Source organism: Archocentrus centrarchus, unplaced genomic scaffold (assembly GCF_007364275.1).
Source record: "Archocentrus centrarchus isolate MPI-CPG fArcCen1 unplaced genomic scaffold, fArcCen1 scaffold_42_ctg1, whole genome shotgun sequence".
NCBI lineage: Eukaryota > Metazoa > Chordata > Actinopteri > Cichliformes > Cichlidae > Archocentrus > Archocentrus centrarchus.
In genome coordinates, this window is record NW_022060268.1 from 1,486,855 (window position 1) to 1,514,801 (window position 27,947).

Genomic DNA, 27,947 nt, shown 5'->3' on the forward strand with positions numbered 1-27,947 from the left:
TAACAGTCGTAACTGTGTGGTGTCTCTTTACGACAGTCTAAGCTTTTGTTAGTGATGTCATCAGTGTGCGCCACCGCTCCTCTGTAGAGAGCGTGGGAGAAACGTTTTGGCAGATGGACGCACGGTACGAAGCGGACCTCTATTTTTCTATCTCCCCAACTCTTGGTAATGTTATGGGTTGTATGAACTCTGCTTCCTTCATGTATGATAATGCAGCAGCCGTTCAACCGGGCTTTATAAGGTTGGTGAAGAGTGTGTTTATTAAAGGACAACATTGTGGAATTCCAGTACCAGTGTGGTTGTGCGTTTTTGACTGTCTGCTAAGTATGTCTGCCACCTCCTCTTCACCACCGAACACAACCCAAATGTTACAAGCTACACAAACTAAATCCACCCTTACTGCTCCCACAGGAAGCCAACAGCTCCACCTCAGACTCTGCAGGCCTCAGTGAGCATGTGAAAGGTTAAAGGTCATGACAGTCCAATTAGAAACAGACTGAACCAGGATGGCTGGTTTGGAAGGGCTGCAGGAGAGAGCTTCTTCTCTCTAAAAGAACAGAGCAGCACAGCTTAGGTCTGCAGGGCTGCATCACAGAGACCTCAGGAACAAACCAATTTGCAGATGTTTGTCTGCGATGGTCAAACCAAACACCTCAGAGCAGCTGTCAGCACGGTGGAGGAGGGCGGAGGATCTGGGCTCCTTGCAGTCACTGAGTGGACCACGAACTCTTCTGTAGACCAAAGTATTCTAGAGGCACACGTGAGGCCGTCTGTCCCACAGCTGAAGCTGGGACCAAACTGGGTCACCAACAGGCCGACAATCCAAGCACAGCAGCAGGAATGAAGGTGCTGCAACGACCCAGTCAGAGTCCAGACCTCAGCCTGCTGAGTGCTGTGGGGGGCCTTCAGAGAGCTGTGCAGGAATGAATGCTGCAAACCGCACTGAGCTGAAGCTACGCTGTGAAGGAGAGGCTGCATATTTAAGGCAGACTGTGGTCAGAGCTCAGTTGTAGCTGATATCTGTTTGGATGCTGATATTAATCTAAACACCAAAGCACCAAGACCTGCAGTTCCTCTGGCGTCCAGCAGAGGCAGCAGTGAGTCAGTCCCCATAGACTCTCATGTTAAGTAAACATTCACAGCCTGATACAGAAACTGCTTTGGTCTCTGTGGATCATTTCCTCCTTCATGACAGCTGTACGGGGGTCTATAACTCATCTGTTTAAATAAAGCTTGAATTATCTTATTTTTATTTATTCATGATCACGTGTGTATTCTTTTTCATTTATTTTCTGATTCGAATCCTGTTACTGATCATTGTATAATCAGTTTTTTTAATCATCTTTCTGCAGACACATTTTCTGCTTTTTTTAACACTTTTTCCTAACAAAGATGTGAATTTTATGGTTTTTTATGAATTTATGAATGAGTTTTTTATGAATTTGGTGAATTTTATGATCGCTGCCCCCTCTGCCGAACCCTTAGCCTGGATGATCACAGTATTCACTGTTCCAAGCGTAGCTCTCGGAAAGCGGAAATGCACAAAGTTTCAGGTTTATCTTTGCTATGTGAGGGAGCTCTGCAGTCTTTTAACCTTATGGTGAAAGATGCGAGGGCTACATATTTTTCAAATTTAATCCACGACAGGAAATCCTAACGTTTTATTTGACACAATCAGGAATATTGTCACACCCGTTTCTCCTGCTCTGTTCACTCAAACGAACAGTGTGAAAAACTTTGCTTTGCTTCCTTGTTAATAAGATCCATCAGCGTGAGAGACTGAGGATGTGGGGGGGGTCTCTGGGTCAGCTCTTGACTGGTTTTCTTCCTATCTCTCTCTCACAGGAGCTTTTCGGTTGCTTCTGCTAATTTTGTGCAGCTTCACTATCTGTGCCCCAAGGCTCGAACCTGGAACCTATCCTGTTGTTCTATTATGCTCCCACTTGGACACATCCTGAATAACTGAAGCCATCTCATACCGCTGTTACACAGATGATACTCAGCTGTAAATGTCTTTCAAACCCCAGAATTCAGCCAAATTATGGTTCATGTTATAAAGAAGTGGATGGCAGTGAATTATCTGTCCCTGAGTACAGGAAAAACTGAAGCTGTGGTCTGTGCCCCTGACAGCTTTGTTCCCACAGTAACTGAAAACCCTTCATCTTCAGTTTGCCCCACTGTGAGAAATCTGGGTGTTACTTTGGATCAGGAAAAAGCTTGTTGGCTGTTTGCATAAACTTGTTTTTATCATCTGCGCAGAATAAATATATATATTTATGTATATGTTACATGTATATATTGTGTCTCACAGTGAAATGATTATATGTGCCTTTATTTCATCTCACCTCGATTATTCTAATTCGTTATTCCTGTGCCTGAGCAAATCATCTCAGGGTCGCTCTCAGATGATCCAGATTGCTGCTGAGGCTTCTCATCAGGTCCCCTAAAAGGTGCCATGTGCACTGGCTCCCCTTAATTTAACCCTTATATTGAAGTTCAGGGTTTATTTGAAAATGCCGGTGCTTTCACAGCCCTCCACTGTTGGGTGCCTCCAAATATCAGTGAGCTACTACAACCAGATCCAGGTGACTGTGCTTTTGAGGTCGTGGCCCCCAAGTTATGGAAGTCACTTCCACTGGATTTTCCAGCCATCCATCCATTCGCTTCCGCTTATCCTGTTCAGGGTCGCGGGGGGGCTGGAGCCTATCCCAGCTGTCATAGGGCGAGAGGCGGGGTACACCCTGAACAGGTCGCCAGCCTGTCGCAGGGCCAACACAGAGAGACGAACAACCTTTCACACTCTCATTCACACCTATGGGCAATTTAGAGTAGCCAATTAACCTCTAACCCCAGTAAGTGCATGTCTTTGGACTGTGGGAGGAAACCGGAGTACCCTGGATTTAAAAAAAAAAAATTAATCTATTTATACCATTTTAATTGGTGCATTTTATTCTGTATTGTAAAGCGCTATATAAATAAACTTTACTTACTTACGTACATTAGGGGCGTGGCCTCTTTGACAGACAGTGTTTGTGCTGGTGGAGCATTTTTAATGCAATTATCTGACCAATAATATGGCTGCCATCTTTTATGATCCAGACACCAGTTAATGATGTCGTGGTGCCTGCATCCATCTTTTATATACAGTCTGCATGTTTGCTGCTAGGTGATGAGTGAGGTTCAGTAAAGAGTGAAACACGTTTATATAATATGCTGAAGCACAAACTTGTGGTCTGTTGTGGCTGTGTTGCCGTGGTGTCGCGGTGTGTTCAGGCTTCCTGGGCAAACTGAACACAGCTGAGAGGGAGGGGTGTTTAAAGTCTGCTCTTTCGTTTCTCATCCATCATTAAAAGTCCTGAGGAGTCTCTGGAGTTTTCTTGGCTCATCATCTCCCTCCCACACTCTCGGTCTCTCAGCGATGCTGCACTTTCCGCCCCACGAGAAAAGAAGAAAGCGCCGCTGGCGAGCGGCGTCTCCAGGATGGACTGTTAAATACACACAGCACAGGAGGCTGATTACTGCCTCGTTCACCTGCTGGCTTCCTGCTCCCTCATCTCCTCCCCGCCGGAGTTTGTCGTTGTTGCTCAGGAAGACAGATTTCTCTGATAACTGCTCCATAATTCATGGTCTCACCTTCCATCAGATAAATGAGGGGGAACATGAAACCGATTATCAGAGCAGGCTGCTCAGGTGTAGGTGTGCAGGTAAAACCTTTCCTGCTGGACTGATGCTGATGGAGGCTGTGACTGATGTCTGAGATTAATGAATCATTCATATTTTTAAAGGTAGTTTTGACTGTCTGCTTTTTTAGGTTGGTGACTTCAGTTTTTAGGCGGCCTACATGTCACCGATGAATATTTTTAGTGTGTGCATAATTTACATGAAGCCAGTACAAACGTCTGTACCCTGATGCGTCCTCCAGTAATGAAGGTTGGGCCGCGTTCATGGATATCTGAGGATTAACGAGGCGGAGCAGCTCCTTCTTCCCATCACAATGATCCTGGATTTGTTAGGTTCAGAGAGGAAAAGCAGATCCTGACAGATACAGAGCGGCTTTGGTCAATCAGCCTTTTATAGCATCGCTCTGAAGTCCCACAGGCCCGTTTGTGTCAGGCATGGAAGTAAGCTCGGGTAAAATCAGAGCTGAAACAATGACCCCTGAACCCGACTGACAGGGATGTTTCTGATGATCAGTGAAGGTGCTGCAGCAGTCACACTGACACCTGCTGGCCACCACACAAACTGCAGCAGCTATTTATCGGTGCCATTTGGCATCTTTGGAAACTAACTCTTGACCTTTGACCTTCGTGATTCTGCTCCATCAGCATCCAGGAGGTGTCTGAGCGGTCCATCTTCACCCACAGAGTCCTGTAACGGACCCACAGACCCACCTGGAGCTGTTTTAAAGGAAAATCAGGATCAGATTTTTCCTCTTTACTTGGTATGAAGATCAAAGTCCCGGTGCAGGACCGGCTGAGGCTAATGTTTGGTGAAACATGAACATGAAATCCTCTCCACATGATTTATCCTCTTTTTGACAGCTGCAGACTCACCAGTGATGCTGGGGTGCCCACACATCGGTACAGGCCCAGTGCTGCGATCACTTCCTGATAAATGGGCCCCGCGGACCCGTCGATGGAATAAGAACCAAAGAAAAGGAAAACTGAGGCTTTTCGCACATTTTGTTTTAATCCCGTCAGCTGAGACAAAAAGCCGACAAAGACGCTGCTGAACATTTTCCTCTGCACACAAACACGTGACGCCATGTTCACGTAAAAAACATTTCATTGGTAACGAAGATGATGAGCGGCGGACGATAAATTAACTGTACTGAGAATAACTGTGCAGTTCAGGTCTATAATACAGTGGCGTTTTAATAGCACTACACACTGCAGAGAGCTGCAGACTCATGTCAGAAAGAAGGCTACAAAACAGACATGAAATCAAAACGTTCGTCTGGAATGGAAATCTGAACATTAGCAAAGAAAACAAAAACATTCAGGTTTATTGACGTCATGATGACCTCACAGGGCTTCAGAGAGCAACACCAATACTTCAGCCGAGGAGCTCAGAGCACCCACAGCAAACCGCCACCCTCCCACCACCCTGACAGCCCTGTGTGTGTGTGTGTGTGTGTGTGTGTGTGTGTGTGTGTGTGTGTGATGTCTGGAGAGTGTTGTCACTGTCACCTGACAACAGGAAGAACATGGGGGTCAGAGGAGGTAAATATGAGACGAGCACACACAAAGGTGTGTGTGTGTCTGCAGGTGGAGGGGTGGAGCGGGAGGCTGATGGTGGATTAGAAGCGGGTGGGTGTATAAGGAGGAGGAGGAGGGACCCGCAGGTGTCAGGGAGTCTCCAGCGTATGATGGGGGTTAATGGGGGCAGTTCTGAGGGGACATTAGCCTAGAAGGTCTTCCTGTGGATGGCACGTGCTCTGTCTTCTTCATATTCCCGCTTCGACACCCACATCTTCTTAAACGTGTCCAACGACGCCAAGATGGAGCCACTGCCAGAGGAAGTGAGGTCAGAAAGGGGAACGATCAAAGAGGTGACTCACAAAAACAACTGCTGTGAATAAATGACTGTGGGGAGGGCGGCTGACCCACTTACCCGATCCATGTGGAGTAGAGCCTCTCCTGAGGAGCCGAAATCTACAACAGAAGAACCACAGGTCACAAAAACGAGCCGCTCCCACCGTAACCCCGACACGCACGTCTGTACCGCTCACCTGTACGTCTGCAAGCATGCAGGTGGCCCTCTGTGTGCACCTTTATTGAACTGATACCAATCTCGGAGCAGCAGAGTTTTCTGCAGCTCACAGTCAGCGCTGACTGTGAGCTGCAGTCCACGTCTGCATTCGATCTGCTTGCTGGTGTTACTGTCATTACAACAGGATGAGTGCAGAGTGAGCCAATCAGAGCTCCCACAGAGGTCGTGAGAGCAGGACGCCCTCCTGCAGAGAGGAGGTGCAGCTGGAGCTGCACGGCTGAAGTGTCACAGTGAGCTCACCTTAATCTTCACGTCTTTGGGTGCGAGCTTCTTCACTTCAGTCAGTAGCCGTTCTCCAAAGCCTGCGAGTCGGTGAAGATGGAACACAGTGTGAGCGACATTCATTTAAACAGTGCGGTGAATCCTGCCGTGTCACATCCACCCACCTTTGATCAGCGTCGAGCCCCCGCACAGCACGATGGTGGAGAACAGCGTGCGGCGGAGGTCCATGTCGGACTTCTGGATGGCGTAGGCCAGGACTTCGTGGATGCCCGAGCTCTCGTCTCCGATCAGGTCGGGTCTGAACAGCAGCTCGGGAGCGCGGAACCTGGCTGGACCGATCTGAAAATATCGAGGTCACATTTCAGGTGTCGTGGTCGGGACAGGGAGGAGCTTCACGGGAACGACCGATCAAAATGTGCTGGACTCACATTTAAAGTGCTTCCATCGGGGAGGACGTACTGAGCCTTCTCTGTTTCTAAAGTCTCGTCCTTTTGAGGGTTGAGAGAGAGGTAACAAGCTCTCTGCAGAGACAGAGCACATTTAATCAGACATCCTCCCAAACATGTCACTCATATTTCATCGCCCCGCCGCCTCACCTCTTTGATGGTGCGAACGACCTCGAACTCGGCGGACGTGTTGAAGTTGTAGCCTTCCTTACGCAGCAGCAGCCGGAGGTACCGGGAGACGTCTCTTCCAGCGATGTCCACGCGCATGATGGAGTGGGGGATGGCGAAGCCTTCGTATATGGGCACGACATGGGTTACACCGTCGCCAGAGTCCAACACCACACCGGTGGTGCGACCTGTGGCGTACCTGCGGGAAAGAAGAGGCCGTTACGTTTAGGACAGAGTGGCGTGCAGCTGATTGATTCTGTGTGATAACAGTCGCCGAGCGGCGCTGAGGCGTTTCTGCCTCCTCTGATTCTGTTTGGCGAACAAACACGGCGCCAGTTTAACGTCCGTCAGAACCACAGACGGAGCGAAGGACGACGTCGCTCCTGAGTCTGAAACGTGAAGCCAGCGCTTGTATTTAACTCAGAGACGTGTCAGTTAAAAATGACACGCACACAAAAAAAACACAAACAAACAAAGAACATCAAAAATCATCTAACAGGTGCAGTCATGTGACCATCACAGCTGCTGGAAGCCTGCACAGGTTAATGCTGCAGGGTTCTCCGTAATAACCTGTGCAGTCTTCATTAGTCGGGCAGTAACGAGGGAACAGGCCGATGGAGATGGAGCTGCTGTCATACTTCAGCTGAGAGTCAGACACAGAACCAGCTGTCAGTGAGCGGCTACAGACGGCTGTCTGTGTCCTCCCCTGTAATGTAGGAAAGCCTCTCCAATGAGCTGAAGTGTGTCTGCAGCTGCAGTGCAGCGCCGTGTGTCACGTGGCATCATCTCAGTGACTCAGGGGAACTTAAAGCCTATACTGCCTCCTTGTGTCTAAACAGTGCAGCTGCTGGCAGCATTGACTGATAATATGCGCTCTCATGCACTGTGTGGTTAACACCTTTGCATCAATGTGTTTGATGGGAAAACATGAAGCTGCATGAGGAGGTTAGCACGTTCCTCAGGTCAGCCGGCAGAAATGTGACGAGTTCTTACAAGCTGAGCACAGCCTGCATGGAGATGAAGAGAGCGGGGACGTTGAAGGTCTCAAAGAAAACCTCTGCAGCCTTCTCCCGGTTCTTGCTGGGGTTCAGAGGCGCCTCAGTGAGCAGCACAGGATGCTGGAAAAGGGAAAAAAACAAAACAAGAACAGGATTACCAGCGCTCCGATGACCTCGTGTGTGGAAGTGTGAGACCCAGAGAGGAGCTCACCTCCTCAGAGAACGTCTGCAGCTGCTCCTTGGAGTAAACGTACTGCCAGATCCGCTCCATATCATTCCAGTCGGTCACGATGCCGTGCTCCATCGGGTACCGCACTGACAGCAGGCCCCTGTGCTCCTGGGAGGAGGAGGAGGAGAGTTTATTATTCCCTCGAACTGTTTCAGTCACATGCTTCGGACGCTGATGACAGAAACGGTACAGAGAGCCACAGAGGAGATGCTGTGAGCAAGAGTCACATGACCATGATCTGAAAACAGCTTTCAGAAAGTAAAGCTTTACTGACCCCGCAGGGAAAGAACTTCCTGTTCCTCCTGCACGGTGAGAGCAGAGCTGGAGGAGACGCTGCTGGAGACGAGCAGCTCGAGCACAGTGACACATTCAGACGGAAACTTACAGAATAATAAGAAATAACAGAAGCGAGGCCTTCCTCGCTGCCTCTAACATGGGGGGGGGGGGGGGGGGCTTTACTCTGGAGGGTCCATCAGCTGAGCGATTATCGGCTTTGGTGATTACGGCTGATCATTTCCCTCTCTATCAGCAGCTTTTCTGCTGGGAGATCATCAATAAAAGATGTAAACAGGTTACTTTCACACTTTGAGAACTTTCTGACCCTTCTGGTTTAAATCTGGTACGTCTGTGCTGATTGGCTGATGAGGGTCTGAAGAGGGGGAGCAGCCTCTACACAGAGCTCAAACTTTAAAGTAAAGTTTCCAACACTTCAGCTCAGTGTAGACGTACACCATCAGCTCACACAAAAACACAAATCACATCAGGCACCGAACACGAGCAGGGCTGTGGTTTCAATCTGCAGAGGAGGGGGGAGGTACCTCGGCCTTGGGTCCGATGAAGAGGTCTCCCTCCAGGGCTCCTGCCATCACGCGCACATGCTTCGGACGCCCAACACTGCACAAGACACAAATCACACAGTGAGAGGCGTGTGAGCTGGAACACTTCAGCACATTATGGAGTTTAAGGTGAACTTACTAGTTAGGGAAGCAGTATTTGGGGATCTGGTCTCCTGCAAACCCGGCCTTGATGACCCCCGAACCCTGCAGGAAGGAAAGAGACGAGACGTTTGAGCATCATGGGGTTAAAAGAAACGCAGAGAGGTCATGAGACAGAGCCCGAGGCGAGCAGCAGTCACATCTCCTCTGCTTCAACAGACACTTTGTCCTCCAGTCGCTCGGCTAATGGAGAAGCTTTCACTTGCAACTGTGAGCCGACGCCGGATCTACGAGGTCCAAACTACAGACGATACAACAAGCAGAGAAGCTCCTCCTGCACGCGGCTACAGCTGAAAACTGGGAGCAATGATCCTCAAACTGCAGCGCAGGCTGTAGCTCCACACAGGAAAACAACGTGAAAACTGATCTGACATCAGGAGAAACACAATAAAGGAAATTCTCTCAAATGTAACAAAAAATGAATTAAAATCTGCTTATTAAATACAGCAAATATCAGTTATTACCAACATTTATCATCATTAATTCACTAATATACTCCAGTTCCTAACGAGGGCGGCTCCGCCCTGATCACTGTGTGAGTTTTAATTGGCTCCCTCTGCCACCAGCCATGACCCTTGACCTTTGACAGTTTAGGTTAACAGCTGGTTAGGTTTGGATAAAGATCACAGGCTTGAAAATGCAGCAGCTGCTACATTGAAGCTTCCCATTCTTGGCTGCCATGATTATGCTTTCCTCTAGACAAAATTCGTTCTTCTGACACGACAAAACACACAAATTTGTGTCCTTTTTCAGGACTTTTACATCATAAACTGCTGTAGGACTTCCTGCGGCGGACGGACTTCCTGCGGCGGTGGTGGTGGGCTGAGAGGAGCCAGTAGACGGGCTCAGGCCTAGCAGCACACCGTGAATACTCAGATCAGACCAAAGGCCTGACTGACTCGCTGTGTTTGTAAACAAAGCTCTGGAGGCCCTCAGCAGGCTTCCAGATATTAGCCAATGAAAAATAAGTAGGCATAATGGGGGCAAGGCTTAAAGTAACAGAGCTGAAACATGTTCTGTCAGACTGAGAGGGTCTGAGATCAGATAAATCAGGATTATTGTGACTCTGGCTCACATGGAAACGTCTTTAGTTTCTGTGAGAAATGACAATTAAAGGCAGCTTTTGTTTACTTTTCTGCTGATCAGTGATCGATCGGTCGATCGATGAGCAGGGTTGGCTATGTAAACACGGTGTTTGATGAGGAAGCTTCACCTCCTGGTGGACTTCACTTTACTGACAGTGTCACGGCCATGCTAACATGCTAACAGCCGCTTTTGTGTTCCATGTGGAACCGCGGAGTGACTCCCATATCCTCGCCGCTGTTTATGTGGCATCACAGCCGGGGTGTACGTGCGCAGTGATGCCGCTGCAGCACGGCAGCCGGCTAACACGCCCCGGATCCGGCTTAACCGACCGGTAATTGCTCTGAGTTAGCCGCGGCTCCGGCTATCGGATAACACCGCCGCAAGCTGCGGAGACCTGAGCCGCTCAGAGGAGCTGAGCCGCCGGCATCACAGCTGGAACACCTGAGAGGAAGGCCCTCTGCACCTTTGGAGCAGGTGATCACCTCTCAGCTAGCTCCGGTACAAAGCTTAGCAGGCTAACGGTTAGCGGCGGCCTCGGTTTGGGTGTGGATGAATGACATCATCATACTTACATTATCGATCACAACCGGCTGGTTAGCTAAAATGTCATAGGACTCCATGACCGAACGTGCGTTTCAGGTGTGCTTCTGTGGATCCGCGCGAGTCTTCCTCTCCGTTTAGTGTTTTAATCATGTAAAATCACCGCCGGTAGCCGCTCCGCCCGTCGACGCTCCGCTGCTGCCTCTCCGAGCCGCCACAACAACCACAGCACCGCGGTGGGCTCACAGCGCAGCCAACCAATCACGTGCCCCAGCGCCCTGACGGACAGCACGGACATCCAATCAGAACGCCGGTGCGCTGTCAACAGCATAGCACTGTGAGTGTTACTTTTGAAATTAATAAGGGCATTAATACGTTTTACTGGCTGTTATTACAAGCAGTTTTATGTCGGTTTCTAATAAAAATGTATTTTATATTTATGACTGTAGACTGTATTTAGTCTACAGTCATAAATATTCAAATTTTTTAATACTCGGTATGAGTGATGACAATTCAATGACAGAGAGTGAAAACTAAAGCAAATAAATAAACACGTTCATGTTGCTCGTAATAAATAAACTCCAGTAGTTGGAGTAAAATTCCGCAAAAGCAGGCGTTTGTAAGTTTTCCCAGGCACCATAAAAGTATCGAGCGCTGTCACATGCTCCAGCCAATCAGCAAGCACAAAAGGGCCAAAGTGGGCGGGTCCACACGACCTGAGCAGTGAAATCACAGCGGGCTGGAGCAGGTGGCGTTTCGGTGATTTTCTCAGGTGAGTGTCACGCGTCTGTCTGTAACAGGGTTGTGGCTGCTGTCTCGTCCTAGAGTGACGTTTAAGTTAGTGGCTGAAGTCTCGTGAGCTCCGGAAACGAGTAAACGTGTGTGTTTTGGGCTGCTCAGAGAGGGTCTGTCTCAGTTAAAGTGAAAACCAAACTGTGAGTGTGTCCGCAGTAAAACTCCCGTCACTTCCGCCCGGTGTTACACCAAATTCTGCGACCCATCATATTCTGCGACCACAGGGGGCGATAGCGTACATCCCTCTGCATGTACGTGCTGAATACCAGCGAGAAGGAGACTATTTACGTAAACTGCAACATTTATTTATCGTTTACCAATTTATTGAAGGATGGGTAGTAGTGGGTTTATGTATTTCAAACGATAGAATAAAAGCATTCAATGCAACGGTCCGTCCAGCTGTGTTCAATGTCAAATAAAAAAAACGTCAATGCGAACGAAATAATATTCCGTAAGGTTTACAATCTCCTGTTTTGGTGATTACGCAGTTTACGTAAATAGTCTCCTTCTCGCTGGTATTCAGCACGTACATGCAGAGGGATGTACGCTATTGCCCCCTGTGGTCGCAGAATATGATGGGTCGCAGAATTTGGTGTAACACCGGCTCTCGGTGGGATGAAAGTCTGGAATTTGAAAGTTGCTAAAGCCCGTTTTCGTTGTTTTCTGCCGGTCAGTGGGATGCGACGCAGGTGCGGCACAGGTGTGTGTCGCTGAAGGACCTCCAAACGGCTGTGGTTCTGATCCTCGGCGGAACTCAAGAGGCTGAGCTTCGCCGTGCAGCCCGAGGCTGAAGCCGCGCTCATATTCAGCATATATTTTAAAGTACACTATATTACCAGAAGTGTTCACTCACCCATCAAATCATTGAATTCAGGTGTTCCAGTCACTTCCATGGCCACAGGTGTATAAACCAGTGGTTGTTGATGCAGTGGTGTAAAGCACGCCGCCACTGGACTCTAGAGCAGTGGAGACGTGTTCTCTGGAGGGATAAATCACACTTCTCCATCTGCCAATCAGAGGGAGGAGTCTGGGTTTGGTGGTTGCCAGGGGAACGGTGCCTGTCTGACAGTGTAAAGTTTGGTGGAGGGGGGGGTTATGGTGTGGGGGTGTTCTTCAGGAGTTGGGCTCGGCCCCTTAGTTCCAGTCAAAGGAACTCTTAATGCTTCAGCAGACCAAGGCGTTTGGGACAATTTGGTCCTCCAACTCTGTGGGAACAGTTTGGGGATGGCCCCTTCCTGTTCCAGCATGACTGCACACCAGTGCACAAAGCAGCTCCATAAAGACATGGACAGAGTCCTGACCTCAGCCTGGTAGAACACCTTTGGGATGGATTAGAGCGGAGACTGTGAGCCAGGCCTTCTCTCCAACATCAGTGTCTGATCTCACAGATGTGCTTCTGGAAGAATGGTCAGAAATTCCCATAAACACTCCTAAACCTGTGGAAAGACTTCCCAGAAGAGCTGAAGCTGTTATAGCTGCAGAGGGTGGGCCCACATCATATTAAAGCCTCTGGGTGTGTGTGTGTGTGTGTGTGTGTGTGTGTGTGTGTGTGTGTGTGTCCTTTTGGCAGTATAGTACAGCTTTAGTCTGACTGATGCCACCTCACAGCAGTGACACACAAACAGCTTCTATTATGTGTGAGTGCTTCTTTAAAATGAACCATTTGCTGCTTCTCTGCTTCGAAGCACATTTTGGGAACGATGTCAGCGTTCTGCCCTCTGACCTGTTGTCCTCTCACTCCTTTTCTGCCTCTGTCTTTGGAAGTTCATCTTTTATTTGTGGAGCCTACAGATTTTTTATTTATTTATTTATTTGCAGATATCTTAAACTCTGCAGTACACGTTTTAATTATCAGTTTTAATGAGTGTTATTGTAGAGCGTGCTCAGCTTCTCTTCCTCCTCCAAAAAAATGGTCCTGAAATTTGGACTCTTCAAACTTTCGGACCTTTTTTAAAGATGTTTTTCTCCTGCTGTCTAATCTGATATTTTCTGCCTGTGGCCTCAGGAGGGTCAGCCCACTGCGGTTCAGTATCTGGAGGAGCCGAATCTGCCCGGTAACAGCATGGCTGAGCAGCGGTCTGAAAAGTAAGCTCACAACTGGGAGACGAGTTCGTCCTCGTTACAACGTTCCAATAACGTCCTGATTTCCAGTTATTTTCCTATAAACTGTTAATGTCCAAATGTATTACAGACACGTCTGAGTCATTTCATTTAGAGGTGTTTACAGAGCTTTATTATTTTGCTTATTCTTTTTGTAACTTTCTGACTTTAATTTTTTCTGTTTTGGGGCTTTTTAAAACTTTTTGACTTGATCCTGTTTTTTTTTTTTTTCCCAGATTATTGTAATAAAAGTGAGTTCTGCTCAGCTTGTTTTCAGGTTTTACCTCTTTGGATCGTTTTAGTCATCAGTAAAAGTATTTCCGTTCTTTTGTTGGAAATCATCTGAAAACAAAGCTGAGCTGAACCTCTGCAGCGTTCTGCTGCTCTGTCCTGGTGTGTGTGTGTGTGTGTGTGTGTGTGTGTGTGTGTGTGTGTGTGTGTGTGTGTGTGTGCGCGTGCGCGCAGGCACTGCTGGGTGTGTTTTGCCACAGAGAGGGATGACCCCCGGGCGCAGTGGCTGAGCCCCTGCAGGTGCAGAGGAAGCACTAAATGGGTCCACCTGTCCTGCCTGCAGTACTGGCTCGACACAAGGCTGAGGATGAGCCAGCGACAGCCAATCAGGTGTCAGCTGTGTGAGGCGACGTACGCCGTCATCTTCCCCCGAATGGGTGAGCGGTGACTTGAGTGTTTGGGGTGTGCAGCGGGGTGGGGGGAGCATTTCACTGCCCCCCTCAGACAGAGCAGGAACTACAGTCTCAGATCCCTGAAGTACCTGATGGTGTCTCTGAGCTGTTAGTCATGTTCAGGATGGAGGGTTTGTCCTGCTGAGCAAGTCTGACTCAGTGAGCCCTCCATGACTGTGCAACCTCTGACTGTGGGCGGGGCTACCTGCAGGACACTGGGCCACGAGGTCTGGATTTGAGGATCCCTGGTTTAGAGTGACATCATCCCCCTGACCTTGTTTCCCGTTGTTCTTCAGGTCTGCTGGTGGACTTCCTGCGGGTGGTGGACAGGACTCTGACTGCGATGGGGCCGTACGGGACCTTGGGGCTGTTGGTTGGGTCTGTGTACTGGTCGGCTCTGACCTACGGCGCTGTGACGGTCGTGCAGGTACGCAGCACGAGCACCGCATGTGGGCGGCGCGTTCGCGGCCTCCTCACCTCCTCGTGTTCTGCAGGTGATGGGCCGTACGAAGGGTCTGCTGCTGATGAGGCGAGCCAGCCCTCTGCTCCTGCTCTCCGGCCTGCCCTCCATCCCTGTGCTGCTCGTCCTGGGGAAAACCGTCCGCTGGAACGACTACATCATGAAGCTGTGGCGGAAACATTGGTACGAACCCCAGCTACCCCCAGGTACTCGCACACACCTGCAAGGCTTCACCTCACTGCTTAACAAAGCTGTGACAAAGGGCTAGTTATACTGTGATGCCGTGGAAACGCCCACAGTGAGGTGAGGCAGGAACCTCAGTGGGCGGGGCGTCCGCTAATTTGCTCTCACAGTAGCGTTCTCGTCACGTCAGTAACTGAGCCTCGTCTGACGCCAGTGTCATCAGTGTCATGATGACGTTAATGTCGGCGCTGATTTCTGAAGGTGTGTCTGTGCTCCCTCAGGTAACAGTCGGTACCTGCCCCCCATCCCTGTGGATGAGCCCAGAGTACAGCCTCAGTACCTGACCTCCAGGAATCTGTGCGGCGCGCTCATGTTTCCCTCCATCGCCGTTCTGACCGGGCGGCTGCTGTTTCCGTCCCTGACCTCTCACCTGCAGCGCGCTTTACTGGTAACTGCACTGAGCAGGCTGCCTGACTTTGGGGGCTTTCATCAGAATGTGCATAAGAAAATGAGTTGTGCCTGTTTGCAGGTGTTGCTGTAACATGGCTCTGAGCTCATTGGTTGTAGATGTAAAGCAGGTGGAGCTGATTGGCCAGTTTCCTCCTGTCTGCCCCACAGGGAGGCGGTGCCTACGTGCTGCTCAAAGGCGTGCTGAAGGTGTATTTCAAACAGCAACTGTTCATCATGCACGCCGGCCGACGCATCCTCAACTACTGCGACGTGAAGAGGAAGCAGCCGCTGGAAGCCGGAGAGTCAGAGGGCGCCGTGGATTAGAGCCAAGGGAGGCGGGACCCTGACATGATGATGGACTGTAACCTGACCCTGAAGAAGCCTGCTGCTGTTGTAGGTTTGAAAAGCTTTATTGCTGTAACTGAAACTCCTGAGCAGCTCTGAGTACGACCGCAGCACCACAGAGCAGCCGCCTCTGCCTCAAACAGCTCCGGGCGGTTTCAGAAAGCGGCTCTCTGTAAACCAGACTGTAACTGCACGCGCTCAGGCAGTCAGTGCTCGGAAAAGGAGCTGCTGTTTATATTTCTGTTTTTAATAAAGCTGTTTTTACAAGTCACATGTTCTGTTTACTAAAGCTTAACTTTGCTTTATTAATGAAGGGAAACAGGTGCCCTCATTAATGTTTGTATAAATGATTGAGGTAAAAATTTAAAGTGTTTAAAATTGGAACGCTCTGGTTTGGCTTCAGCCTTTAAAAACAGCACGTACAGAAGTGCTCACTGTGGGCCCCTCGGTACCAGCGGAGCATCAGCGGACCGTCGTCTGATACGCACAGGCATGGGGGGGGTCCCCCAAATATTGAAGACGGGCGCATTTGTCCCACCCAGGAATTGCATTGCGGAGGTTGAAAAATCCTTTATTTTGAAATCTTTAACTCGCGTGCTTTTATTTTGAAGGCATGTGTCGCTGTGCTCCCCCCTACAAAGAGAACTTTGTAGCTGCTCCATACACCGCGGTGTGTTTCACACAGCAAAAAATCTGCAGCATGGAAGCTAAAATATGAGATGATTAAGTATTTCTAATCACTCAAATCATAATCAATGGAATAATTAACAGAATACTCAATTACTGAAATAATCAATAGTTGCAGCCCTATTTTGCTGTACTGCTTTCACTTTCTGATGAATCTGTAACATTTAGTTGATGAGGGCTGCCAGAGTCTGGCGGGTTCTCGCACACCTTGCTGTTGTGTTAATATATTAAAATTGTTAATGTTGACAGAAGGGTTCTTATTTTTTTATATCAGTTTTAATTTTGTTCTACTTTTGTTCTCCCATTTGTGGTATATTTTATTCACTAGCCCAATGAGAACTGATAAGAGAAGAAGTAATTGAATTGATAAGTGATATCGATTATGGAATTTGAATTGCTAAATTCTTACTAATTCCCCATCCCCAGGAGGAGTCAGAAACTTGAATGAGTCAAAACAGTCATCTTAATCCTGGGATGGTCACTGTCCAACATTTAACTGTACCAGGGGCATGGTGGCCATCGGGAGGTTTCCCGACTGGCCGGTCGTGTCCAGGCAGAACCGGCCGGTGATCAGTATTTTTTTATTTTTTCTTCCCAAGTAAGCACAGCAGGGTTAGGGTTAGCCCCAGCCCGCCCCTGACTGCTGCCTTTGTTAGCCTAAATGTTTTATCTCATGTCAGCACAACAAAAAGGCTGAAACAGCCGCACGACTCACTTTGTTTTTTTAAAAAGAGTAAAAAATCATAAAACTAAACAGTTTTATGATGAGAAGAACAGGTTCAGAGAGAGGAGAGCCAGGTGGAGCTTCAGGGTGTGAGGTCAGCTTTAAAAACCATATTATAATAGATCCAGAAAGAACAGGTGAGGACTGATGTCAGGTTGATTTTTTTTTTCCAAGATAAATTTTCAATAATGTTTTCATTATTTCCACAGTACTTAATAATAAATGGATTTTTTTTCTTGTTTAGTATAAAATGAGCCACCTTTAGGCTCAGGAGCTGTGCCTCATCTCTGAAAACATTTTGTATGTTTAGGAGCAGCAGTGCAGCACAGAGGAGAGGTGAGGTCTTAAAATAAATGCAAACTTTTAGCGCAGGGTTAGGTGATGCTGTATGAGATATAATGTATACATCTTAGGGCTGGGCAATAAATCAGTAACAATATATATTGTAATAGACGTGATCAATATCAGTTCCTCATTTGTTTCTATCATAATAAGGAACTAGTCTAAGTTGACACATTTGTGTCACAGACTGAACTGGAGATGGTTATTCATGCTTTTATATCCTTCCTCTATCTGTCAGGTTTCCCATATGCGTCCCCCCCCCCCCCAGTAGTAAACTCATTCCTACGCCCCCATACGAGCTCACACCTCCTCAGACGACCTCTGACCTCAGCCCATCAGAGCTCCTCTGGGATGTGGTGGAGTTTCTCATTGTGGATGCTGCAGCTGTGATGGTGGACCAAAGTTTCCAGCAGCTCAGAGAAACGGGGCCAGCCCAGTACCAGCAGGGTGTACCTAATAAAGTGTCCAGCGTGACTGTTTTCATAAATTTAAACATTTGTTTTAGGATTGTGTTTATAAATATTTAGTAAAAACTTGTGAATTTTCCGTGATATGCTTTATATTTTAACACGTATTTTAAAATTTTATTTTAGCTTCTATTTATTGAATGTCTAAATGTATTTTCTGCTTTTAGATTTTTTATTTCAAAATTCATGTACTTTACTCATAATGATGGATTTTACACGTGATTTTATCGTTTAATGAGATTAAATATGATTAGTTTAATAACGGTTCCTCATCCAGCGGCGCTTTACGGGTAGACAGGCCCCGCCCACCGTGTTTACTGATTGGTTGTTGAGCTCAGTGTAACCCGCTGATTGGCGGATGCGCCACTGGGCGTTTAGCGGCGTGTGGAAGCGGAAGGAGAGAGCGCTCGGTGCCGTGGCCGGAGAATAAGCTCCTTTCATGGTTGGAAGTGTGAGCGGGCGTCGCTCCGGTTGAAGCCGTTTCGCCATGAGAAGAGTCACCCTGTTCGTTAACGGGACGTCCTCAAACGGAAAGGTAAGCGGAAGCGGGAGTCTGTGTGCTGGTGCTGGACAAAATGTCCGGTTCCCGCCCGCGGCCCGTACGGAGCTGCGGGAGGGCGGGCTGCACGGGCTGAGCCGCTAACGGTGCGTTTTATCGGGGTACCGCTCAGGTGGTGGCCGTGTACGGATCTCTGGAGGACCTGCTGTGCGTGGCCAGCTCCAAGCTGGGGATCAGAGCCTCCAGCGTTTACAACGGGAACGGCGGCCTCATAGACGACATAGCGCTGATCAGGTGAGACAGACGCAGGTAAGAGACGGTCTCAGGTGTGTGCAGGTGTTACGGCCCCTGACTTCACAAAGGCCAACAACGTGTCTCTAAACTGCAGAGGTGTTCAAGGTGTCCGCACCTGTGGGCAGGTAAACAACCTGGTAAATAGGTTGGTAAAAAAAAAAAAAAAAAAAAAAAAAAAAATATATATATATATATATATATATATAACAAAAGAGAACATTTATTTTATGTTTGGCATCTTTGTGTATTTCACTCAATGACAGCTGGGATAGCCCCCCCACAGCAACCCTAAACAGGATAAGTAGAAGAGACTGGATGGATATTATTTTCTCTTTTTCAGTGTATTTGTTTATTAGTGATTAAAGGTTAATTAGTGATTAAAGGGTAATTAGTGATTAAAGGTTAGCATAGTGAGCTGGATTATGTGGCGTTTCTGGGATTCTTTTGCTTCTGTTTCCACCTGCTGACCAATCCTGCTCTAGACTGAGGTTAAATGGTTCTTATACAGCATGTTTGCATCTACCCATTCACACACATTCAAACAAGCACTTCCTTCTACAGCTAAGTGCTTTCTGTGTGTCTGTGTTTAAAGAGTGTTTTTCTGTGTGTGCAGAGACGATGACGTGCTCTACGTTTCGGAGGGAGATGCGTTTGAAGGTGAGTTTGCTGACCTGCAGCAGAGTCACAGCTAATGGTTTCCTGTGTGTGCGTTTCTGATGATGAGCTCGGTGTGTGTGCCGTAAGCCCAAACCTCAGGCTGCTCTGAACACTCAGCTCATCACAGTTTTTTCTACTCTTGGATCTGAATGATGTCATAGAGAGGGGATATTTCTAATATGGTCATCTCTGACAGAAGCCCCGCCCACCTGCTGTCTTCTCTGAAAGTACCTTTAAGCCTGATACTGGGGACACTGGTATCTCCAGCAAACCTGACAGCGATCTCATGCTTCACTGCACTCACTCACCTGTGTGCTCACCTGTGTGCAGATCCTCAGGAGGACCCCAGAGGCCCTGAAAACGATCAGACTCACACTGATTGGCTGACACTCAACGTCGGTGGACGCTGCTTCACCACCACACGGTAAACGCGACCATTGTGAATCCTGTAATGTCACAGATGTGCAACAGGTGTGATTTTAGTTTGTTTAGACCTCAAATCCATAAATCAGCTGTTCTTATTTTAATAATTGGTCTCTAACAAGGTTCAGGTGTCAAAAATGATTGCTTATAGTGAATAAATCAAAGGTTTTATGTGAGTTTGCTGTTGGATGCTGGAAGTGTAATGTGCAGACTGACCTGAGGGGGGCAGTGCTGGTGCTGTTATAGCGTTACAGAAACGATCTTTGTCTCAGTCACCTGAAGGCGGAGGAGGGGAACCAGAGCGTGGAACCAAAGAAACTCTAATGCAGTCGAGAACTCCCCTTCCTTCCTGTTCCACAGGGGGCGCTCTCGAGCATGTGCATAATGAGCGGGGCTCTGTGGAGCTGCAGAACAGGAGCAGGTTTCCTTGTTTCTGAGTCTCAGACAGGTGCAGCTCTGATTAGGATTCGTGTAAATCTGCAGGAACCTCGTAGTTACTCCAGGAGCCGCTGCAGCTCCAAGCTCCTCATTGGTCCTTCCATGCTGGAGCTGCATGCAGCCCTGATCAGCAGCTGCCTCCCTGATATCAGGTTCACAGGTCACTGTTAATGTGTGTGTTTGCTCAGGAGCACGCTGGTCAGTAAAGAGCCGGAGAGCATGCTGGCCCACATGTTCAGAGAGAAAGGTGAGCGCACGTCTGTCTCAGATCAGTGTTAGCCGCTCTGCGTGTCCTTAAACTGTGTGCTGTGCTTCAGACGTGTGGGCGAACAAGCGGGACTCTCAGGGGGCGTACCTGATCGACCGCAGTCCCGACTACTTCGAACCCATCCTGAACTACCTGAGGCACGGGCAGCTCATCATCAACGAAGGCATCAACCCTCTGGGTACGGCCACCGCGCACCGCAGCGTCTGCTCAAAGCGCCTGTGATGATGCGCTCCCTAACTGTCTTCCTACCTGTGCAGGTGTGCTGGAAGAAGCTCGCTTTTTTGGCATTGAGCAGCTCGCCGAGCAGCTGGAGACCCTCATAAAGGTGTGTGTTTGTGTGTGTGTGTGTGTGTGTGTGTGTGTGTGTGTGTGTGTGTGTGTGTGTTTCCTAACCTGATTGGTTGCTTCTCCTCAGTCCTCTCAGCCTCCTGACGATCACTCCCCTCTGACCCGCAAAGAGTTCATCCGGTTCCTGCTGGCCACGACCACGAAGTCCGAGCTGCGCTGTCAGGTGAGCGCTCGCGGTGTGCGCATGGTCACCATGGTAACACCAGCAGAGGTTGGTGTTAGCTGACAGTAACCAGAATAAAAGGCGTCCACGCTGACTGCTGGTTACCCAGAGCAGCAGCTGTCTGTCTCACCTGACAGGTGAGGAAGCTGAATCGAGCACCTGTGCTCTGATAATCGCTGTAGAAACTCGGTGTGTTTGGTATTTCTGCCGCTCACTCAGACACTTGAAGGCATCACTGCGGACACCTGCACAGGTAATAATCAGCCCTTTTTGCTGCTTCAGGGTCTGAACTTCACCGGTGCCGATCTGTCTCGTCTGGATCTGCGTTACATCAACTTTAAGATGGCCAACCTGAGAGGAACCAACATGACCCACGCTAACCTGAGCGGGGCCAACCTGGAGAGGGCCGACCTGTCCGTGGCCTGCCTCGATGTGAGTTTAGGGAGGGGTTAGCAGCGGGGTCACCCCCCTGACCCCCTCGCCATCAGCTGAGCTTTGTATACAGGAACTTTAATGAAGCTATGCACAGTGAGTTCACAGGGGTGGGTGCTAGTACTGTAATTATTACTGCAGCATCTTTAGCCCTCACAGCTTCATCAGCACAGCTTTCAGGCTTCAAGGTAGAAACTGCAGCCAGATCAGGTTCACTCCCACCGAGGAGCAGGTCATTCACCGCAGCAAACCGCACAAAGTGCATTCTGGGAAAACCTTCAGGCTCATATCAGCACGTGAGACAGGTGTTCTTTTATGTTATATATATGCACGTGTGTGTGTGTGTGTGCTGCAGGGGGCCAACCTGCAGGGTGTGAAGATGCTGTGCACCAACGCTGAAGGAGCGTCACTGCGAAGCTGCAACTTTGAGGATCCTGCAGGAATCAAAGCCAACCTGGAGGGTGAAGCAGCCAATCAAGAACATTCTTCAGATAAACATGCAGATACTGTGGTCAATATGGTTTTACTCGTGTGTGTGTGTGTGTGTGTGTGTGTGTGTGTGTGGAGTACAGGAGCCAACCTGAAGGGCGTGGACATGGAGGGAAGTCAGATGACGGGCATCAACCTGAGGGTGGCCACGCTGAAGAACGCCAAACTGAAGAACTGTAACCTGAGGGGAGCAACTCTGGCTGGGACTGACCTGGAGGTAAAACACACACACACACACTCAGTGACCCCCCATCATTCCCTGAATGCTGAGGAGGACCAGCAGCTAGCAAAGGAGAGCCTCATGACAAAACATTTAACCTCAAGCAAACAGCGCATTGATGTCCACTCAGCGTGTGTGCTTGTGGTCACTGCGAGCCTAAAGCCATAAAAGACCTTAAAGAGCAAACTCCAGTGACAAATGTCAGCTCTGCTCTCCCAGAAATCCCAGCCCTCACAGTGGACACCAACAACACAAGAACAAATAAACATAATAATAATTCATACTGGACACATCTATCTTTTCTGCACTTTGAGGAGGCTTCAGAATCACCTCGGTGCAGTTCAGTTCAGTGTGTGCACCTTTTTAAAGTGTGGGTGAAGTCAGTTCAGTTCAGTTTTCCTTGTTGGAAGGGCAGGGAACAAGGTCCAGATCCCAAGGTCAGAGAAGGAAAAACAAGTACTCCTACCAGCTGGCCATCAAACCTTTCAGCTGGGTCTGCATCACAGAAAGCCCGACCTGTAAACAAGGTCATTAAAGTAGTATCGTTTTAACATTTTACTACAATCCTTCCACAACCCACTGAAAAATGCAGGGAAGTAAACAACATGCCGTTTTGGGAAGGTAGCCGAATTCAAAGCAGCATGTCTGACCGATGAAGTTCGTCACCTCTAAATTCAATTCAATTTTATTTATATAGCGCCAAATCACAACAAACTGTCGCCTCAAGGCGCTTTGTATTGTGGGTAAAGACCCTACAATAATACAGAGAAAACCCAACAGTCAAAACGACCCCCTATGAGCAGCACTTGGTGACAGTGGGAAGGAAAAACTCCCTTTAACAGGAAGAAACCTCCAGCAGAACCAGGCTCAGGGAGGGGGGGTCATCTGCTGAGGGGGGGGCTGAGGGGAGAGAAAGACATGCTGTGGAATCAGAATCAGAATCAGAAGGTTTTTATTGCCATATGGGTGAACAGGTTCACAGCATTAGGAAATTGCTGCGGTACTTCGTGCTTACAGAAAAAAACAAATAAGTATAAAAACTATAAGACAATATACAAGTATACAATTGCAAATATACAGAGATATTAGAGCTATAACTATAGCACAATATTACAAAATTACAAAATATACAGTGCAGAGACTAATTAAAAGATAAAAGAATGTAGACTATATTCCACTAATATGTACATCAGTGCAGTCAGACAGGTGCATAGACATAGGGTCATCAGCGTTTGTGGAGGGTGGTGGTAACAGTCTTAGGGTTATTGTTCATGAGTCCAACAGCAGAGGGGAAGAAACTGTTCTTATGGCGGGAGGTTCTGGTCCGTATGGACCGTAGCCTCCTGCCTGAGGGGAGAGGGTCAAAAAGTCTGTGCCCAGGGTGAGAGTGGTCGGCTGTGATCCGACCTGCACGCCCCAGTGTCCTGGAGGTGTACAGGTCCTGGAGAGATGGGAGGTTACAGCCAATCACCTTCTCAGCAGAGTGCACAACGCGCTGTAGTCTCTGTTTGTCCCTAGTGGTGGCTCCAGCGTACCACACAGTGATGGAGGAGGTGAGGATGGACTCAATGATGGCAGTATAGAACTGCACCATGGTCCTTGCTGGCAAGTTGAATTTCTTCAACTGCTGCAGGAAGTACATCCTCTGCTGGGCCTTTTTGACAACAGAGGTGATGGTGGGCTCCCACTTGAGGTCCTGGGTGATGGTAGTTCCCAGGAAGCGAAAAGAGTCCACTGTGGTGATGGGGGTGTCAGTCAGGATGATGGAGGGTAGAGGGGCTGTGTGCTTCCTAAAGTCCACTATAATCTCCACTGTCTTCTGGGCGTTCAGTACCAGGTTATTGTGGCTGCACCAGGACACCAGACGTTTGACCTCCATCCTGTAGGCCGACTCGTCCCCGTCTGAGATGAGTCCGATGAGAGTCATGTCGTCTGCAAACTTAATAAGCTTGACAGACTGGTGGTCAGAGGTGCAGCAGTTGGTATACAGGGAGAAGTGCTGTAGGATGAAGTGCAGAGTCAGGTTGATGGCGTCGTCCACAGACCTGTTGGCTCTGTAGGCAAACTGCAGGGGGTCCAGAAGGGGGGCTGTGAGGGACTTGAGGTGGGACAGCACCAGACGCTCAAATGACTTCATGACCACAGAAGTCAGTGCCACAGGTCTGTAGTCATTTAGTCCAGTGATCCTTGGCTTCTTGGGGACAGGAACAATGGTAGCGGTTTTAAAGCAGACAGGCACGTGGCAAGCCTCCAGTGAGGAGTTGAAGAGAGACAGAGATTAATATCAATTAATGATTAAATGCAGAGTGGAGTATAAACAAAGTAAATAAGGTGAATGAGAAGAAACAGTGCATTATGTGAACCCCCCAGCAGTCTAGGCCTATAGCAGCATAACTAAGGGATGGTTCAGGGTCACCTGATCCAGCCCTAACTATAAGCTTTATCATAAAGGAAAGTTTTAAGCCTAATCTTAAAAATAGAGAGGGTGTCTGTCTCCTGAATCCAAGCTGGGAGCTGGTTCCACAGAAGAGGCGCCTGAAAGCTGAAGGCTCTGCCTCCCATTCTACTCTTAAGTATCCTAGGAACCACAAGTAAGCCAGCAGTCTGAGAGCGAAGTGCTCTGTTGGGGTGATATGGGTACTATGAGGTCTTTGAGATAAGATGGGGCCTGATTATTCAAGACCTTGTATGTGAATGTTTTGAAGGCTGGAACCTTCAGAAATAGAACCAGTTCTTAGTGGAGACACTTCGCAGCATTGACCCTGTTAAAGAAAAGAGGGAAATAACTCACCGCTGAGTATTTACGTAACAATCTTCTAGCTGTGCCAGCCAGGAGCCAACCACCCAAGTGTAGGTCTGCCTGCTAGATCTTAAAGGAGCCGCTCAGCAAACCAGGAGAGGTAACCGTGTCAGCTGATGTGTGTCACATGATGCGCTTAAAGTGACACAGGTTACACAGGTTAAATTACCTGACCTAAGTTTGTTCACAGCCTCCTTTTTCTTCAGCACATTGATGCTTATAGGAACTCTTAAAGTCACACCAACCAAATCCCTACTGTACTGGACAAACACGCATTACTATGGTGACATCAAAGGGTCTGAGTGACAGGGACGAGGTGAAACATCGATTTCCTGCGACTAACTACGGTGGCCCTGAAGTGCAAACCACAACATTAACTAAGCACAATTACAAATGACAAAAACTGATTGGAAGTTAAACACAGACACAACTCCCTCAGATGATCTCTAATGGCTGGTGTTTGTTTATTTCAGCATTTCATTTGTTCCTGAGCAAATCGGTTTGCCTGAAAATTAAAGTTCAGCTTTATAACCGGATAGTTTTATTCAACATTAATGTCTCACTGTGTTTAACTTCCAATCAGTGGCGAAAGCCAGCGGGACTTTGAAAAGGATGTGACATCTTAAAAGACATATAAAAATCTTAAAAGACATATTAAGTGAGACATTAAGATGTCTCACTTAATATAGTTGGAAATCAATCATTTGCTCAGCTGTATTCCTTGATGTTGAAATGTGTTATGCTTGTTTTAACAGCTTATTTTGAATTAAGACTGAAAATTAAACCACAAAAAGGAGAAAAAGTTTGTTTAACCAGCTGCTTTTACACAGCTGTGCTTCGTACTGTCACGGTTGCTAGGCGACATGAGCTACACCGATGAGAGGGCAGGTGACGCTGATATGAAGGACAGACCGTCCAATTTCACAGCCGCTCACTTCCGGTCTTTGCGGTCTTCGTGGGCTGCGAAGGACCCAGTTTACGTGAGCCGGGTCCTTCGCAGGATGCGGCCCCTGAATTTGGACACAGCTAGTCACAGCACTATGTATTACCCTAGCTGCGGAAAAGAGCTGGCTGAGCTGTCACCGAACTTTTGCAGCAGCTGTGGCCTAACTTCCGGTTCAAAAGCCAAACGTGGCGTCGTCCAATCAGCGATTTCCCAGGTTTTCCCACTGGGACCTACCTTTTCTGGTTTGTTAATGTTGTTGTGTTTTTGTTAATGTTGTTGTGGTTTGCACTTCAGGGCCACCGTAACTAACGGTACCTAACTGTTCGGTCCAAATGCTGCACATGTGCTCTCATCGGCCCTTTGTAATGTTAAAAAGTCAGCTTCATAGGCGTCCTCGGACAAACTCATCGACTCAGAACTGCTCGTAAAGAAAAGAGTTTCCACCATCATTTTGAAGCTTTGACAGTAATAATCATCTGAACCTGCTTCCTGACGGGTTTCAGCTCCATGTTTCATAGATAATGAGCCAGATGTGTCCTCGGGAGGAGGGGGAGTCATGAACATGCCAGCGGTATGAGTCCGTGATGCATTCAGGTTCATTTTCTTTATTGTTTTTCTCCAGAACTGTGACCTGTCTGGCTGCGACCTTCAGGAAGCGAACCTAAGGGGCTCCAACGTGAAGGGGGCCATCTTTGAGGAGATGCTGACTCCTCTGCACATGTCTCAGAGTGTGCGGTGAACCCGTCTACCATTATGACCTGCACTCACAGTGCCACACCAACCAGTGAATGCCAAACACGTTTATTATTACTTTACTGTCAGCCCAAAGGTCAGCCACAGCATTAAAACCACCTCCGATCCATCTGGGGCACCTCCCCAGGTCGGTGGGTCCTCTGGGCTTTGTTTTGGCCTTCATAGATCCAGGTCGGGCTCTTTGCTGAGTTCTTGGAGCTGCTGCTGAGCAGCTTCTGATGTCGTGGGAGACCACTGCCACTGGGGAGTGCTATGATGGGTGGGTGGGTGGTTCTTGCCAGAGGAACATCCACCTGAATACAGTTAGATCATAGCGAGCTGATCAGTGTTGGTCAGTGGTTGTAACGTTGTGGCTGCTCAGTGTAACGCCATCTTTTTTCACTGTTTTTCAAACATGTCTGCATCTCTTTGGGGGGGCAATGATGGTGCCTTTGATGCTTCTGAATGTATTTTTTTTTAATTTTAACAGGTTTGTGGTATTCATGAGCCTTCAGACTGTTCTGAGATGTTTTATATTTGCTTCTAATATATTTTAAAGGGGACTTTTTCTGCTCGTTTCCAGCTCAGCATTTATGTTCATGAAGTCTGCCCAACCAGCTTTGCATGATTCACAGTTCAGAATAATCCTTCTTTATCTCGTACTGGGCTTTGGCGCGGCTCCTCGGTTCATCCTCTGTCTGTGGCATCCCTCAAGGATCTATTCTTGGTCCTCCTGTTTTCATCATATCAGCTTCCTGTTGGGATTTATATTTGGAAAGTATGGCACTCTTTTTCATTGTTATGCAGGTGATACCCTGTTTGACTGTTACAAACCAAAAACTGCCGACAGTCACTTTTATTTTGTGTAGAAGGACATAAAAACCATATCAGGGCTGTCAAACACAGGCCGTCGTGGATGAAACATTAAATTTCTCTGTTTTACAGCAGGTTTTCACAGTAGAAAGAGAAGACGCTCGGCCTTCTGTGAACTCATTAGCATGTTTTTGTAGCGTTACAGATGTACTTCGTTAGCCTGAGGAGCCGTGCTCGCGTGTTTTATGTGCTACAGCAACACTTCTCTGGCTTCAGGCCGGCTCGGAGCGGGAGCTCTGAGGCAGGGTGTTTTACTTTAAAATCTCAGGCCTTTTATCATCTGGATGGTTTTTAAATGTGAATGTTTTTAGGATGAACCTAATATTTTTTATAGGCTGTTAGTTTTAGTGGTCTGGCTCAGGTAGGATCATGGTGAACTGTACATGGCCCACAGACTGAAATGAGTTTGACCCCTGCTGGAGGTCATGTGAGCAGATGGTCCAGGTGGAAAAAGCTTTGTGGGGTTTCTGAAGGACCAGAGAGACTGTAAGGCTGTCAGCAAATTAGTGGCAGTGGCGCAGTGGGTAGGCACTCGCCTTGCAGCCGAGTTGCTGGTTCGAGCCCCTGTCCCTGCGCTGCGTTGTGTCCTTGGGCAAGACACTTAAACCACATTGCCTAACAGTAGTGCCGGTCTCTGGCTGCATGACCGCAGATGCTCGTCTCTGGATGAGTG

At 48.2% G+C, this 27,947-nt stretch overlaps 3 protein-coding genes across 5 annotated transcripts; 2 read left to right on the forward strand and 1 right to left on the reverse strand.

The window, feature by feature from the left end:
- Nucleotides 1-4,668: 4,668 nt before the first annotated feature.
- Nucleotides 4,669-10,694, reverse strand: actr1b (actin related protein 1B). Its single transcript, XM_030724866.1, has 11 exons — nucleotides 10,489-10,694; nucleotides 8,811-8,875; nucleotides 8,654-8,729; nucleotides 7,818-7,943; nucleotides 7,602-7,726; nucleotides 6,591-6,807; nucleotides 6,423-6,515; nucleotides 6,159-6,333; nucleotides 6,013-6,074; nucleotides 5,614-5,654; nucleotides 4,669-5,509 (listed from the first exon to the last, which is right to left on the reverse strand). Exons 1-11 carry the CDS (start codon nucleotides 10,534-10,536, stop codon nucleotides 5,407-5,409), a joined length of 1,131 nt encoding a protein of 376 aa, XP_030580726.1. The 5' UTR covers nucleotides 10,537-10,694; the 3' UTR covers nucleotides 4,669-5,406.
- Nucleotides 10,695-11,168: 474 nt separating this feature from the next.
- Nucleotides 11,169-15,737, forward strand: LOC115777051 (E3 ubiquitin-protein ligase MARCH5-like). 2 transcript variants are annotated; one of them, XM_030724868.1, is made up of 7 exons: nucleotides 11,169-11,228; nucleotides 13,257-13,336; nucleotides 13,817-14,019; nucleotides 14,331-14,461; nucleotides 14,529-14,700; nucleotides 14,959-15,125; nucleotides 15,296-15,737. In XM_030724868.1, exons 2-7 carry the CDS (start codon nucleotides 13,314-13,316, stop codon nucleotides 15,449-15,451), a joined length of 852 nt encoding a protein of 283 aa, XP_030580728.1. In that variant the 5' UTR covers nucleotides 11,169-11,228; nucleotides 13,257-13,313; the 3' UTR covers nucleotides 15,452-15,737. The 2 variants fall into 2 exon arrangements, with proteins under 2 accessions (XP_030580728.1, XP_030580729.1); XM_030724869.1 differs by lacking the exon at nucleotides 11,169-11,228 and having other exon boundaries at nucleotides 13,241-13,336.
- Nucleotides 15,738-18,058: 2,321 nt separating this feature from the next.
- LOC115777049 (BTB/POZ domain-containing protein KCTD9-like) lies at nucleotides 18,059-27,898 on the forward strand. 2 transcript variants are annotated; one of them, XM_030724865.1, is made up of 12 exons: nucleotides 18,059-18,227; nucleotides 18,364-18,485; nucleotides 19,099-19,142; nucleotides 19,473-19,566; nucleotides 20,192-20,250; nucleotides 20,321-20,449; nucleotides 20,529-20,596; nucleotides 20,687-20,782; nucleotides 21,065-21,214; nucleotides 21,570-21,675; nucleotides 21,787-21,920; nucleotides 26,292-27,898. In XM_030724865.1, the coding sequence occupies exons 1-12, from the start codon at nucleotides 18,180-18,182 to the stop codon at nucleotides 26,406-26,408; spliced, it is 1,167 nt and encodes a 388-aa protein (XP_030580725.1). In that variant the 5' UTR covers nucleotides 18,059-18,179; the 3' UTR covers nucleotides 26,409-27,898. The 2 variants fall into 2 exon arrangements, with proteins under 2 accessions (XP_030580725.1, XP_030580724.1); XM_030724864.1 differs by having other exon boundaries at nucleotides 21,570-21,920.
- Nucleotides 27,899-27,947: the final 49 nt, after the last annotated feature.

Coding starts and splice junctions, on each gene's coding strand:
- actr1b (XM_030724866.1), bottom strand. CDS start 10,536: ATGGAGTCCTATGACATTTTAGCTAACCAGCCGGTTGTGATCGATAAT. Junction 6,516..6,590: donor TCGTTCGCACCATCAAAGAG/GTGAGGCGGCGG, acceptor CTGTCTCTGCAG/AGAGCTTGTTACCTCTCTCT. Junction 5,655..6,012: donor CCAAAGACGTGAAGATTAAG/GTGAGCTCACTG, acceptor CTTCTGTTGTAG/ATTTCGGCTCCTCAGGAGAG.
- LOC115777051 (XM_030724868.1), top strand. CDS start 13,314: ATGGCTGAGCAGCGGTCTGAAAA. Junction 13,337..13,816: donor GCTGAGCAGCGGTCTGAAAA/GTAAGCTCACAA, acceptor GCGTGCGCGCAG/GCACTGCTGGGTGTGTTTTG. Junction 14,020..14,330: donor CGTCATCTTCCCCCGAATGG/GTGAGCGGTGAC, acceptor GTTGTTCTTCAG/GTCTGCTGGTGGACTTCCTG.
- LOC115777049 (XM_030724864.1), top strand. CDS start 18,180: ATGAGAAGAGTCACCCTGTTCGTTAACGGGACGTCCTCAAACGGAAAG. Junction 20,450..20,528: donor CGAAGGCATCAACCCTCTGG/GTACGGCCACCG, acceptor CTACCTGTGCAG/GTGTGCTGGAAGAAGCTCGC. Junction 20,783..21,064: donor AGTCCGAGCTGCGCTGTCAG/GTGAGCGCTCGC, acceptor TTGCTGCTTCAG/GGTCTGAACTTCACCGGTGC.